Consider the following 14,402-nt stretch of genomic DNA (forward strand, 5'->3'; position numbering starts at 1 on the left):
ATATTTGATACACCCTCATGCACCCTTACTGTCCTCTAGAGCAGCGGTTCTCAAACTGTGGTCCGCGGACCCCCAGGGGTCCGCGAGACGACCGTAGGGGGTCCGCAGAAAGGGTGAAAATTGCTTACAATTAATAACTTCTTCGCTAAACGCCATTTTATCCAATCGGATAATGCGAATAATAATCAACTCGCCCCTCACTACTGTTTATATTCTATATATAGTATATATATGTCTATTAAGAACTATTCTACGATGACGTCATTATAGACGCAGCCTGTAATCGTGCACATCCATCCATTATCCAACCCGCTATATCCTAACCACAGGGTCACAGGGGTCTGCTGGAGCCAATCCCAGTCAACACAGGGCGCAAGGCAGGAAACAAACCCCAGGCAGGGCACAGTTTATGATAAATTATTAAGTTATACAGTGGTAATTCTTGCTTGTTAAATTGTTTTTCGTACGCCCAACTAACGTATGGATAAATATTTGAAGCGTAAGCGGATATCTGAAGAAGAGCACGGGGGTAATGGAAATAGTGGCGATGAACTGAGACATGATGCCGAAAGAGAGTCCGCACCGCGTAAGGCAAAATTACGTAAATATGATCCTGAATATTTACAATTCGGATTTATACCGTACAAAGACAACAGTGATCAGCCACAATGTGTCATTTGTTTAAACGTGTTATCGAACGAAAGTTTGAAACCTGCTAAACTGAAGCGCCATCTTGTAACAAAGCATAATGAACTAAAAGACAACCCCGTTGATTTCTTCAAACGTCGAGCAGAAGTGTATGCAAATCAGCAGAAAATTATTAGCACTGCGACAACAGTGAATGAAAAAGCTCTTAAGGCTTCGTATATTATGGCAATGCGAATAGCTAAGAGCAAAAAAGCACACACGGTTGCGGAGAGTTTGATTATGCCAGCGGCTTTAGAAATATGCGAGATAATGTTAGGAAAAGAAAGTAGCCGAAAATTACTGTCTATACCAGTATCAAACGATACCATCAGAAGGCGAATTTGCGACATGTCCAATGACATCCAATTACAATTGGTTGAGCGCCTACAAAGCAATACATTTGCCATACAGTTGGACGAAAGTACCGATATTGCAGGCCAAGCGCAGTTACTGGTCTACGTTAGATATTGCTTTGACAATGATGTGGTCGAGGACTTTCTGTTCTGCAAACCTGTGCCACTTAGAACGACAGGTGAAGATTTATTTGCAATGCTAAATGATTTCTTCATTGCTAACAAGCTTGAGTGGTCCAGCTGTATTGGAATTTGTACGGACGGAGCTGCAGCAATGACAGGTCATAAAAGTGGGGTTGTTGCACGCGTACGAACTGTTTCTCCGAATATTATTTCCACACATTGCATGATTCATCGCGAAGCTCTTGCTAGTAAGAATTTAAATGAATCCTTCGGTGAAGTGCTAAATACATGCATTAAACTAGTTAATTGGATAAAGTGCAGACCGTTGAACGGACGACTGTTTGCTGCACTGTGCGAAGAAAGCGGCTCAGATCATCGACATCTGCTGCTACACACAGAGGTTCGCTGGTTGTCACGCGGAAAGGTACTTCAACGTGTCTTCGAGCTTCGCAGTGAACTGGCATCATTTTTGATGGACAAAAACTCAGAGCTGGTGAAGTTTGTTTCAGATAATGTATGGCTTGCAAAATTGGCTTACCTGGCTGATATCTTTTGTCAACTTAATGCACTTAACACATCACTGCAAGGCAGAGATTCAAGCGTGTTGAAAACAACAGACAAGATAACTGCCTTCAAGAAAAAGTTGAGAATATGGAAGACACGAGTACAAAATAAAAGCTGTGATATGTTTGAACTGTTAACTGAATTTCTGAATGAAAACAATATGGCCATTGATAACTTGGCAACAGATATCTTTGACCATTTGTCGGCGATGGAAGAATACTTTGACAGGTACTTTCCAACAGATAACATTGCAGATTATGACTGGATCAGAAATCCATTCAGTTGTCAGCTTACCAACTTGACCGGGAAGGAAGAAGAACAGTTGGCTGAATTGTCTAGTGACAGAAGTCTCAAACTTAAATTTCAAGAACAAACATTGACCGCGTTTTGGTGCAACGTTAGGAACGAGTATACGCTTTTAGCTGAGAGAGCACTGACTGTGCTGGTCCCATTTGCAACTACCTACCAGTGCGAAGCATCGTTCTCAGCATTAGCTGTGATAAAATCTAAGTTTAGATCACGTCTCCAGGTGGAAGATGACATTCGAGTGTGTCTATCAAAAATCTCACCAAGGATAGACCTTCTCTGCCGACAAAAGCAAGCCCACACATCTCATTAGTTTCTATGAGTATTAGAGTCTAATGTAATTGTATTTGTAATACATTTGAACATATTAAATAATTAAAACGTTTACCACTGGTAGGGAGCCATAAAATTAATAGTCTTACTCTTTATTATTAAATGAACAATGTTGTATTGTAGTTATGCAGTATGAGTATTAAGCACTAAATATTGTAGTTGTAGTTGTTTTGCATTTTTTGTTTTTGCTAAGCAGGTTTTAGTCCTGTGACTGTCGTATGACACTGTATCATTGACTGTCAATAGTTAGTGTTGTTATGATATGACTACAAAGAATGATTTATTTTATAAAGTCGACTTCAGATAAAAGAAGTTTACACTTTATGCCTGTGGCTATGCTATTATAATTTGGGTTGACAAATCAGGCCGCATCAGGGGTCCGCGAATATTGTATGGCTTGTAAAGGGGTCCCAGGACTGAAAAAGTTTGAGAACCCCTGCTCTAGAGCAACCGCATTCACAAACACTGTGTTTTAGTTGCATATATAGAGACTGCTGACCTCACTATAATCCCCCCTTTCTGCAGCGTCAATGGCATTCTGAGCAATATAGTTTCTGAGAACAACACGGGGATTACTGCTCTTCATTATATTCAGTCGCTCAGTGGCCAGTGCCTCAATATCTGTGGCTCCTTCAACTTCCATAGAGAGGCGATTCCTAGAAGAAAAAAATGCAGAGAGTCAGCTGAATACTCATTTGATTTCAGATTCTTTTGATCTTTTAACATCATAAAGAGAGTAAAGCTGTAGGACGGTGTCATCAAATATTTCTTGCCACAGGGTGATAAATAGTATACGCCCCTTGCCAAAAGTATAGCTGCAAATGAAATTTCTTTTGTATTAGTTTCTGTAAGCAAACCTATGCTTCCACTGGCGGGCAGCATGAACCATGTCTGAATAGCAAACAATTGTGCACCAACAGGCAGATGTCTATTCAAAAACACCCAATGGAGGGTTTTACTTTGTAATGAGGAAGAGGTCCCAATTACTAGAAAACAGGATTGGAATATGGCCTATAGATTACTGTACATAAGACTGTCCGCATGATGGTATAGCTGTGACCTCACAAACAGACAAGACACAGACTGACCTGCCCTTACCTGTATTTGTCCAGCCACTTGACCCAGAGAGCTCGCTGTTTGTCCAGGTAGTCGCTCTCCGATTGTTGAGACAGTTCTCTGTAACGCTCCACACGCTCCAGTTCCTGCATGACTGGCTTCCTGCTGTTCAAAAACTGAAAAAGCACTGGATTGGCCTGGGCAAGAGTGAGCATCATGGAGAGTTCCCTGTGAGATCAAAACAATGTAGGGAAACAACGGTCAAGGTAATAGAATAACTTACAAATTTATTATCTCTTGTCCTACGTGGACCTTCAATGCTTTTCCACTGTATCTGCGAGTGTCTGAACCTCTCTTCAGTGGTGCTCACTTTCTTGAAGCACTTTCCTGTAAAGGCTGCTTCTCTGCCTCTTGTTATAATTTTTGAAGCACCTTTCTGGCATCCTGTCCAGTTTTAAATTTTCCATCTTTGAAGGTGGGTGTCTCAGAATCCACCTTTACTCCCCCTAAAGCGTCACACACTCACACTTCCTCTTTTGTTGCATCACCAAAGCCAAACTAACCAATCAGATTGCTGTGAGGGACTGGACACACAGAATTTAGTATTATATAGCAGATAGATATTGATAGGGTGTCAGACCAAACCTCACTAGTTGAATATAATTTGAATTTATATGAAAAAATCCTTATTCAAAGGCAAACTGTGATATTTGAATGTAAAAAAATTTTTTTTTATCTTGCACTAATCTCTGCATCATGTTGCTCCAGACACGTTATGCTGCAATAGTTCTGTATGTGCTTTGCACATCACTTCCAGTGTTTTTATAATTTATAATTGTTAGTTTGTATCGTTTTTTGTAAAAGGGACAGATTTTCCTACTGCACTGCTATGCTTTTTGGTTACTGGGTTTACTTACAACAGATTTTAAACACTTATCCAGCGCCATAAAATACATTTTGTTTCAATCTGCTCCATTTCACTCTTGAACCCGAGATCCCTGATTAGCTGTTGTTTTATATTAAAACATTTAGCCATTTATTGTAGCAAACAAAAGCTGGATTCCTCTCTCATTAAACATGATGGGAAACTACCTCAACCAACACTCATCGTTTGGAGGCTGCTGGCTTGACACACAATTTCTAAAATACTGTAAAGGCATAATGAAAATAAGTATTTAGGTTGCATTTGTTATATTTCTGCTAAGTCTATAAAGGCTGAAAAATAATCCCAGTTTAGTTTTTTTTTAATATATAAATGCATCTTGTAACTTATTTTAAAATTTTGCCATGTAGTTTTTTTTTTTTTGTTTTTACTTAGTAGTAGAAACTTTAATTAATGAAAGTGCTTGCCAAATACAAAATGAAAAGGAAATGCTTAAAAATCATTATAATGCAACATTTAGGACAAACAATATCTCCTTTTGTAAAACAAGACTTGCTGTGATGCTTATTTAAAACATAGATGAGCACGGCTGTACATGTTTTGCATCCAAGGACCAAAACCGCAAAAAAAAAAAACAAGTGGGGGGCTTGAGCCAAGGGTCTAAAGTAATGTGTGTGTTTAACGTGTTTAAGTAATCGTGAGCAATTCTGTATGGGTTTCACATATGCATTACAGGCATATGAAGTGTCCCAGTTCCACTTTTTTCTTTTATCATATCACTTTCCATGTACAGAAAACTCTTTTTTTGTGAAGGAGTGCCAGTGCACAAGTCATATGTGCTGCATGCTTGGCAGAAGCACCGTGAGTAAAAAAAAAAAAGCAACAATATTATTAATAAAAAAGTATTCAAAGTCACATTTTGGTGTAATTTGACAGCCTTATTATGCATATATACATACATACACCCACACACACTTTCTTGTTTTGTATGTTTAAACAGTCTAGCATTGTCTTACCGAGGTTCCATCCTGGGCCGGTGAGCTACTTTTAACTCCTCAAGGGAAGCACACTGGTTCAAAATTTTCTGCAACACATCCTCATCTGTATCACCAAGGCACGAGTGAGAAATTCCACACAAAAGCCTGAAGGTGTTTGTAAAGTCCGCACCTGCAGAATGGACAAAAGCTGCAAACTCTGGAGGCATTGTGGTTACATAGACAGGCCTGCCACCTTGCAGTGTCTGGTATTGTCTTTCTGTTCAACCGGTGTTAGTGTTTGGTTTACCTTTGGGTTAAGGTTGGAAAGTTGTGGGAATTTTATTATTGTGAAAGTGCTGTTTAAACTCATAGTGATAGCTGGCTGTATTGTAGAGATCCTGCAGGAAAATGTTATTGTAATAAGCACAATAACAGAAGTGCTAGTCACAAGGAACAAAATGATAGTCATTTATAAAAAAAAGCAAAATCAGCAATAACAATAGTAAGGCTAAGAGAGGCAGGCTATTACTGTGGCTGCTTTGTAACAGACACCCTTCACCGTTAGAAGCCCTGAATAGGCACTGGAGCAAAAAGAGTTCTTTTCCTGTCTCTTTCTTATTTTCTTGTTAAAGAAGACAAAGCAGATGGTGGTTGTTCAAAAAGACCTGCTTTTGTACTGAAACCATTTTTGCTTTAGGCTACTGATTGGTAATAACGAAAGATGGTAAGCAATATTATTAAAAATTATCAGTGATGGCTTATCTATCAAAATAGGCGATATTTTCAATTAGCATGATGCTATGCAGTGTACACATGTAAGTAATTTTCTGTGTGGATGTTGATATGCTCTTCCATGTAACAGTATACACATAGCATGTCTCTCCTCACTATGATGGTGGTAGTTTTCCAGGATTTGAGGATGTGCCTATAGGAATGGCTAATGTCCACTCACCTGTATTGTGCATGGTCTCCAGAAGCTCGGTCACCAGCGTCTTGTCCTCTGGAACTTGCTGTCTCAACAGCCCCAATTTTGTCCGCATGATTGTCAAGTAGCAGCCATCAAACTCTGCGTCAAACTCCTCCAGCACTGCTCGGCTTACCTCAAGGGGTAAATCGGGCACCAGGGCCTCTGCCAGCTTGAGCAGATTCCAGCGGCACACAGATGGCTGCGCTCGGTATGAGTAGCGCCCACCTGCGTCTGAGGCATTGCATATAAAGTCTGGGTCAAACCTTTAAGAGACAGAAAGGAACCATTATCCAATGATGACACCTCCAGACTGCAGTGACAGTAATTTCAGGGCAACAATCTGGGAAAAAAACAAGCAGCACAGGAACATACCACTCTTTTTTTAGTGCTCTAATCTACACCCTATCATGCGACACTTTCACTGACTTTGCAGGGCTTATTTAATAAACTCTCTATTCATACGTGACTGGCATACACATTAGCCAAAATTCTCCTTACCTGTCCATGAAGCCATAAGGGCCATAGTCAATGGTCAGCCCAAGGATGCTCATGTTGTCCGTGTTCAGCACACCATGGCAGAAGCCCATGCACTGCCACAGTGCCACCAATCGAGCAGTTCTCTGGACAACCTGGAATAAACACAGCATTCAATAGCTGAACACTCATAGTGTAGCTGACTGAGGCAAACACCTGCCTTAACAACACTGCCATGGCAAACAAGGCCACCAGCATCGAGTGAGAGATCCACAGAGAGACATCTGCAGAGCCTGCATGTGTTACCTGGTGATGGCCACAAGTGCCCAAAAAAGAGCAGGAGACAAACTGACCCAATGGGAATGAAAAAGTGGATAATCCCATGAGATTCAGTGTGTGTACATTCACTTTAATAACCTTTTTATTTACAGAAACCCACTTTCAAAAATACCATGTATACCCTTATTCTGCTTAGAAAGTCCAGGATATTGGTCTCTGAGAAACTGGGTTAACACACAGATTTTTCCAGAAGTAACCCCAGTTTTGTGGCCATGTACACACTAAACAAACAACAGTGCTACAGTCAAGGATTTTGAAGTCTGTGCATGTCTGTTGTACTCCATTCACCTGCTTATTTACGTGCTTCGCACATGCCTACAGCAGCCACTGATAGGAAACGGTGGAAGCGTCCACAAGGTAAACTTCCTGAAACAAATGCTCAGGCAATTGCATTATTGCTTCTCCTGATGGAAACAATCTGTTTCAATATTTCACAAATCACTAAATTTATGTTTATTAACTTAACATACATTGATAAACTCAACAGCACAATCTCTGGAGCAACGCTGGGTACTGTATTAACAGTAATGTGTGTTACAACGTATGTTACAAGACATCTAATGCAATACTTACTTTTTTGAAGTAAAAATACCGGCATTGTTATGATCCCAGTAGCACTGGGTACCGGACTCAGTTGAGCAAGATCTTGCTTGAAGAAGGGGCCTGAGCTGCATCGAAAGCCTGCATATTGTAACCTTTTCAGTTAGCCAATAAAAGGTGTCATTTTGCTTGACTTCTCATTGCATACAAAAAAAGAAAAATGAACACACTGTTTGGTGGTGGTATTAGGAGCATGCCCTGATACAGCGCATTGCCGCACCCACCACATGACAAACCAACTTGGGACCGCAGGTTAGGACCCGAGTGCAGCCATGCAATGGGTGACACCTCAGCACCACACTAGTTCAGATGGAATTGAACCAGTGTGAGGTTTTTTATGGTGGCTGGGGTGCCATTTCTGCCACCAACCCCCAGGTTTTGCCCTGCAGGTTTGCAATGCATTATCTTCTATAATACGGTACTGTGGCTGTTCGTTTGTCTGTCTAGGATTTTAAATCACCTGTAACTTGCAAACCGTTTCACCTATTGACTTCAAACTTGGTACACAATGAGCAGCTCACCTGTACCCATCACACAAAATCTGAAAATAAAGAAAGGTGATGGTCTCAGTAAGGTTGATCTCTCAGGTCACCAAAACATTTTGATGTTAAAAAAAAAAAAAAAAAAAAACAGAAAATCAGCATTTTTGTAAGTATGTGCTGTGGCAGAATGAGAGCAGCAAAAAGCATTGGAATTAAATAACAGGTTTAAGTAACAGCAAGAATCAGCTTCTCATTAAGAAACTGGTTGGGGTGAAATCAGCTTGAGTTTGAAGCTCCTATTTAGCTGGTGATGTGTTGGCTCATTTCATGTCTCATTTCTGTTTGGCAGTCAGGCCCTTCAGGCCCAGAGTTCGACACCTCTGCAATAGATGGTGCTCTGCAAACCTTAATGTGGAGGTCTATGTTGATTACGTAGACTTCAACCCATCTCAGATGGTAAGCACAGCTAGTATAACATAGGTAACTTTTTTGTAAGTAATGTGTTATGTAATAAGTTACTTTTAAAAATGACATTTCCCACATTGCACAGGAGACACAGGCTCCATTTTTGTTTCGGATTCATGGTGGTCAATGATGACATTTAACTCTTTTTTTGCTCAGTTTAATGACATTGGAGCATTTTGCCAAAGCAGAACTCCAGAAAAGTACTTGTGCATGTAAACTGAACAGGTTTCTATCTAAATTGGGTTACTCACCTTTTCCAGATTTTGTGTATGCATGTAAATTCTAATTCAGAGTGAGAAAGAGAGTGGCCTTATCTGAGGCGTGCCACAGATGGTATGTTGCTGAGTCACAATGTGTGGCAAAGCAAATTTTATGGGCATATTGATGGGGTATGGAAAGAGTAGTGACCACAAGGTGGACAGAGACCTCTCTGAAAAATGCACTATTCCTCTGGACCCGGTCATCAGGATGGGCCTGCTGCAGCTCAGGATAAAAGGTGTCAATCACGTAGTCTAGCAGCTGAGTGCGTAGGTCATCGAAAGCAGCACTTGGACCCTGGCGTCCTGTCATCTCGTCTTCTGCTTTAAAGATCTCAAAAGATCCAAACCTGTGAAGGGACAGGGGAGAGCAGTGAGTGGCTATGTCAGTCTGCTGAGGACACACTAGTGTCAAGGGAACTTACCGGATGAAGGAAGGTGCGATTCGCAGGACCACTGTGCACCTCTCATTGCTCACATGCCCATCGTAGTTCACATCCCTCAGCACACGAGAGTCCGATGTCACACAAGAACCTGCCCGTGTTGTTGGTATGCCCAGGTGGAAGAGAGCTTCGCTGGCCAGGAACTCCCGCACACTGGAACGCAGCACTTTCCTACCATCAGCATGTCTGCCAGGAAGAACAGGAAGGTTGAGTATATTATGTAGAGTGTAAGCTAAAGTATCTGCCCACAAAGCCAGGACACCAGATTGAACATGGGCATTGATAGCAAGACTGCTGCATACTGTACATACAATGTGTTTTTGTCCATCTAGATTAGTAGTGGCAGGTCAGGATGCCAATTTGAGCCCCATCACTGCTCCACTGGATGATAATTTACAAATAACAAAAACTTCCATTGAGCTGACTATTAAAACAAGCATCTGAATTGTACTGCACCTATGTAATAGGAGTGATGTCAAATCAAAAGGTAAAAGTAAAAACAAAACCACACTGCATCTAAGGATGAGACCAAATGCAGCTCTGTGGCTTGCTCACTGACTGACCCAAGCATATTCCAAAAACTCACCTCCACTACCCATAACCCACCAATAAAACTCCTGGCATCACAACCACGCTACAAGGGCTGCCACCCAAACTCTAGGCAAACAGAGTACTGGCAGGCCAACCACAAACTCAACTCAGCTCTATAAAAACAACCCAGGCCACAGCACCCCCAAATGGCCCAATGTTCCACAGGCCCAGTGATTTAAATGAAATGCCTGTAAGGTACTAGTATCAGAGTTCTTTCAGGTTTCTACCTACTACCCTCAACAACGATGGCTTTCAAAGGGTTTGAGAACGAGAAGCACTCTGCCAAAGACAAGGACACGGAGGACTTCCTGCCAACTTGTACTTGTTTGTTAATTTATAAGTTAAAATTAACACATTGTGTTTTACTACGTGAAAATACTACCATTCACATTCAGTGCTGGGGAGTTTTAGCCTTCGAAGTAGTGTAACGGCAGGCAGACAGCACAGGACTAAGGGACTGCATTAGCTGGGATGAGTTCTCCTGCCTGATGCCAAGATGGATCGATGAAAGATGGGCTTACAGTTTTAAGAAGTCATGAGAGAAACAAATGGGGAGAGCTAATGGGTACATGTGAACAGGAGTGGAAAAAAATAACACAAAAGATAGACATGTTACAGAGAGCAGACAGAGTGCTTCATGGTGGTTGTTTCAAAGGCATCTGCCGTATACATTACAATGGGGGAATTTGTATAGAAACATTGACAATGGGCATCAGTCTAGTCATCACAAATAAAAATGGCAGAGGACTGAATGTATTATCTATGACGCTTCTCATTCCGTGTATTGTGCAGGACCTTTGAAGTTATTACTAATGATTTACCAGCCTGTGCCATAATATGAGCAACAGAATTTCCACCAGTTTCCAAGTTCCTTTTGATGGTGTAGGAAACCGTACTCACTGACACTTTGGCTTTCTTTGCATTTTCTCTAAAGGAAAGACAACCACTTTTTACAGTTGTAGTGGTTGGTCTATCTTCCTTTGTTAATTGCCTTTTTCTCATCATGATGGTAGTCATATCATATCATATCATATCATACATAATGTTGTACAAATAATCCCTCAGAGGGTGTAGCAACACAGTTTGCTCGACACTGCTTTTATAAAGACAGGATTTGTAGGTAATCACCAAAAGTTGGGATACCTGTAGGAATTGTATGTATCAAATAATTAAGGCTTAACTAACTTCCAATCTTTTGTTAGCCCATTACTAGTTCCCTGAAAAAGCATTTTTTGTATAAATCTTAAAATTATATTATTTTTCAGTTTTTGGTAACCTAAAGATTTTTTTAACCTTTGTACCATTCCAGTTTATTCACTGGACTTGAACTGCTTAAAAACTGGAAAATAGGGGTGTTCTAAAACTTTTGACTGCACATATCCACATGTACTCATACCAGGAAAATGTAAAAGTCACCAATCTGAATCAAACGACATTTGTCTCATCTTTGTAAGTCCAAAATTTCTTTAATCCTATAAAGGGCAGTCCCTTAAACAAATGTAAAAATGGCTCCGATTATAACTGTAGGACTGCTAGATTGCCTTTCAGTTTCTCAGACTAATGTTTAAGACACCTTGTATGATTTGCAAGGCCAGCCTTTAGTATTCCAACTGCAATTTGTTTGGATGCCAGCTAGGAAAATCAGAACCATTTTAAAAATTATCATTCTTGCTACCCTATAATGTAAATGTTTTACAGATGGTCAACAGCTGCCCCCAGAATGGAGACACCAACATCTTCTGTCATTGTCTGTCAGCGGTAGTAATAGTAGTATTGTACTGTCACATACATAGAGTATGGTGAAACTCCTATTTGAAAGTCCAACCAACATGCAAAAAAAAAAAAAACTTGCCAGCACCAAGGTAAATAAAACGTATTAAAATACAGAACTTCACTGTATTTAGCATCTGAAGGGAAAAAAACAAATTATAGCAACCATCTCAAGTGTAAATACAGAAAATGAATCTTTAGTGATAGGCAGCGCTTCATGGTTTTGTACGCATGATTTATGTTGTCAACCAGCTGGGCACAGTTTGGTGATCTTTAGTTTCTAAGACATTCCACAACATCATCTATGAATGTCTTCATGCAGTTTTCTCCAGTCTCACTAGCAGATCTTTGAGCTGCTTGTCATTGATGATGTGTCAGATTTGTGGACCAAGAGAAATGCCTTCCATAATCGTAGAATCAGTTATTAGAAGAAACACCTGTCTCAAATATCAAAATCCTTCACCTTTCTTGTTCATCACTTCTACAAAATATGTCAACAATCCAAGTTTTTTATGAAGAGTAGGTAAAATATCTTAGTTTGAATTGGGAAGTGGTTTATGTCCCACAACTTACTGCCTTGGAACCAAATCCTTTCGGAGCGGCCTGTTCTTTTTAATGTAATGAGACGTTTTAGTACGTCTGTCCCATTTGCAAATGAAACAACGTGCTTGGTATATCTCAGCAGCATTACTAGCAGCAGTGCCAATACTTTTAGATCACCATAGATGTTCCAGTTGTAGTCGTTGTACTGTATATTTATATTTAATATACGAGATAAAAATCAGAAAAATTGTTGATTGCAATACAACCATAACCGTAAGGAAAATGGAAAGGAGATTTTGGTGATCAGCAGGTCAAAGTCCATACACCAAAAGTCTTCAGGAAGCAAATGCATCATGTGTAACTGAGTTTACCACATACTTAATTTTTGACCGATAGCGCCATCTGCTGGGGATAAAGATATTAATACGCTTTCTTTTTAAAAGCAACGTTAATGTCAGGTCGTTGCCAACTACTATCTGTCCACGCTCAATTTTGTCTTGTCTTATTCGTTCTGTAGTTCCCTCACTGCTAAATCCAGCCCCGGCCTCTTTTGTGTTCTGTCCCAGCTGCGCTCGCTTACCTGGAGTACGGCGTCAGCCCCGATCCCTTCAGTTGAATCTCCCATCGCCCCGTGGGATTCGGCACCCCGACACCCAAAGCGCTTGGCGCCCGCACTTCGCCCAGATAACATACGGCTCCGTCACCCAGCTGCCCGGCGAACTGACCAAATTGGTGACCGCAGTAGCAGTGTGCCGCGGGCTCCGAGCCGGGCAGCAGTCTGGAGCCACTTAGGTACTCTGGGGCTAACGGGTCCTGCCGCACAGCGTCGGCGTCCAGCCCGAGCATAGAGAGCGCAGGACTGGACAACGCCACCAGTCGAGGCCCGAGGACCGGCTGCGGTCTGACGCGGGAGAAGCAGGCGCCGCGGACGATTCGGGAGCCCTGCTCATCGGAGGTATCGAGTGGCAAGCGCCTTAACGCCACATTATCGAAGGAAAGCTTATCGAGGCCAGAACGGCTAGGCGCTGTGCACATGCCCTGCATTTTGAGGCGCCTGTAAAGAGCAGGCCGAAAAACGCAGCGACAAGCACTGCGCAGCACAGCCGCCATGCGATCGGAGCGCCGAGATGTCGCGAGGGGGCGGAAAAGAGCGACCAAAACACTCGACTTCGAAGGCCTGAAGGCTTATCGGTGCGATATTTGAAATGGAAGAGAGCCGTTTCTCTTTAACGAAATATTTTACTGTTAACCGTCATTTAATTCACTCCTGGACCTCGCATTTGTAGAGCATCACCGCAGGGTCCGCACCGAGAAGACTGCAGATCGCATCACGCAGGCGCGCGCGCACTTTGAAGAGCGAATTCAGCGGAACAATCACATTAATCTAACAGGTCCATAATCACATCAAGGCGAAATTTGAAGGTTCCGACAATCTTGCCCTCTACCACACTGCTTGCTATTTTATTGCATGGTTGTTTGTGTGAAGAAAAAAACAAAACAAACTTTCAAACATTTGTGTGAAATGTACCCATAGTACGGTTTCGTTTAGGTACAGATGCTTACTGCCGCCACTTAAACAATGTATTGCGTTGTTCTGAAAAGGATCGAGTTATTTGAAAATAGTATAGAGATATTTCAAATAATTTACTGAGTTACTTTGCCTGTGTGGTCGGCGTCATTGTACATGCACCGGCTCTTGGACGTCCTTTGACGTCCAGTGAAGGACACGTGCAAACAAGTGACAAGAAGTAAGCAGGAGTCACTGGTATACATTTAACCCTGCATGTGCTGAGGTTATTAATCGGCCCAGTTTAGGGTCACAGAGAAGAGCCAGTGAATATCGCAGCAGCAACAGTAGTAACGCAAGAAACAACCGTGGTGGACGCAACGCCTGCCGTTTATAGGGCACGATGACATTGTGCAGTCCACTAAGAGAATCCTTATAAAGGATGTTTTTAGTTTTAATCCAGTTACTCTCTATAGATATTTTGAAACTGTGTGATCTGGTGGCACAGCAGGCTTGTGCACATAATGTACTTTGAATGTTCAGGAACTTGGGTTGGGGATGGATGTTATTTACTTCACAGTGCATGAAGGACTAAAAGTATTTTGTTGATTGAGAAGTATTCCTGACACATTTTCATTATTCAAAGATCTTATCTGCTGCTGTCCATAACATTGGGTATGCC

The 14,402-nt window shown here is 41.5% G+C and overlaps 2 protein-coding genes across 3 annotated transcripts in view; one reads left to right on the forward strand and one right to left on the reverse strand.

Annotated features, from left to right (window-relative positions):
• selenoo1 (selenoprotein O1) overlaps positions 1 to 13,533 on the reverse strand; it is a 160,015-nt gene extending 146,482 nt beyond the window's left edge. The window contains exons 1-8 of one of the 2 annotated variants that reach the window (XM_028807527.2): positions 12,794 to 13,531; positions 9,292 to 9,495; positions 9,036 to 9,216; positions 6,748 to 6,878; positions 6,235 to 6,512; positions 5,322 to 5,472; positions 3,465 to 3,650; positions 2,866 to 3,022 (exon numbers count right to left, since the gene is read on the reverse strand). In XM_028807527.2, coding sequence (XP_028663360.1) covers positions 2,866 to 3,022; positions 3,465 to 3,650; positions 5,322 to 5,472; positions 6,235 to 6,512; positions 6,748 to 6,878; positions 9,036 to 9,216; positions 9,292 to 9,495; positions 12,794 to 13,323 — 1,818 coding nt within the window. In that variant the 5' untranslated portion in view covers positions 13,324 to 13,531. Of the gene's footprint in view, positions 1 to 2,865; positions 3,023 to 3,464; positions 3,651 to 5,321; positions 5,473 to 6,234; positions 6,513 to 6,747; positions 6,879 to 9,035; positions 9,217 to 9,291; positions 9,496 to 12,793 lie in introns of both variants that reach the window. The other variant, XM_051932222.1, reaches the window with a different exon arrangement.
• On the forward strand, positions 90 to 2,758 carry LOC114656114 (SCAN domain-containing protein 3-like). Its single transcript, XM_028807539.2, has one exon. It carries the CDS (start codon positions 481 to 483, stop codon positions 2,344 to 2,346), a length of 1,866 nt encoding a protein of 621 aa, XP_028663372.1. The 5' UTR covers positions 90 to 480; the 3' UTR covers positions 2,347 to 2,758.
• Positions 13,534 to 14,402: the final 869 nt, after the last annotated feature.

The sequence above is a fragment of the Erpetoichthys calabaricus genome, chromosome 1, assembly GCF_900747795.2.
Source record: "Erpetoichthys calabaricus chromosome 1, fErpCal1.3, whole genome shotgun sequence".
NCBI classification, from domain to species: Eukaryota; Metazoa; Chordata; class Cladistia; order Polypteriformes; family Polypteridae; genus Erpetoichthys; species Erpetoichthys calabaricus.

What these genes read in the sequence shown, in the direction of transcription:
- LOC114656114 (XM_028807539.2), top strand. Translation starts at nt 481, where the DNA reads ATGGATAAATATTTGAAGCGTAAGCGGATATCTGAAGAAGAGCACGGG.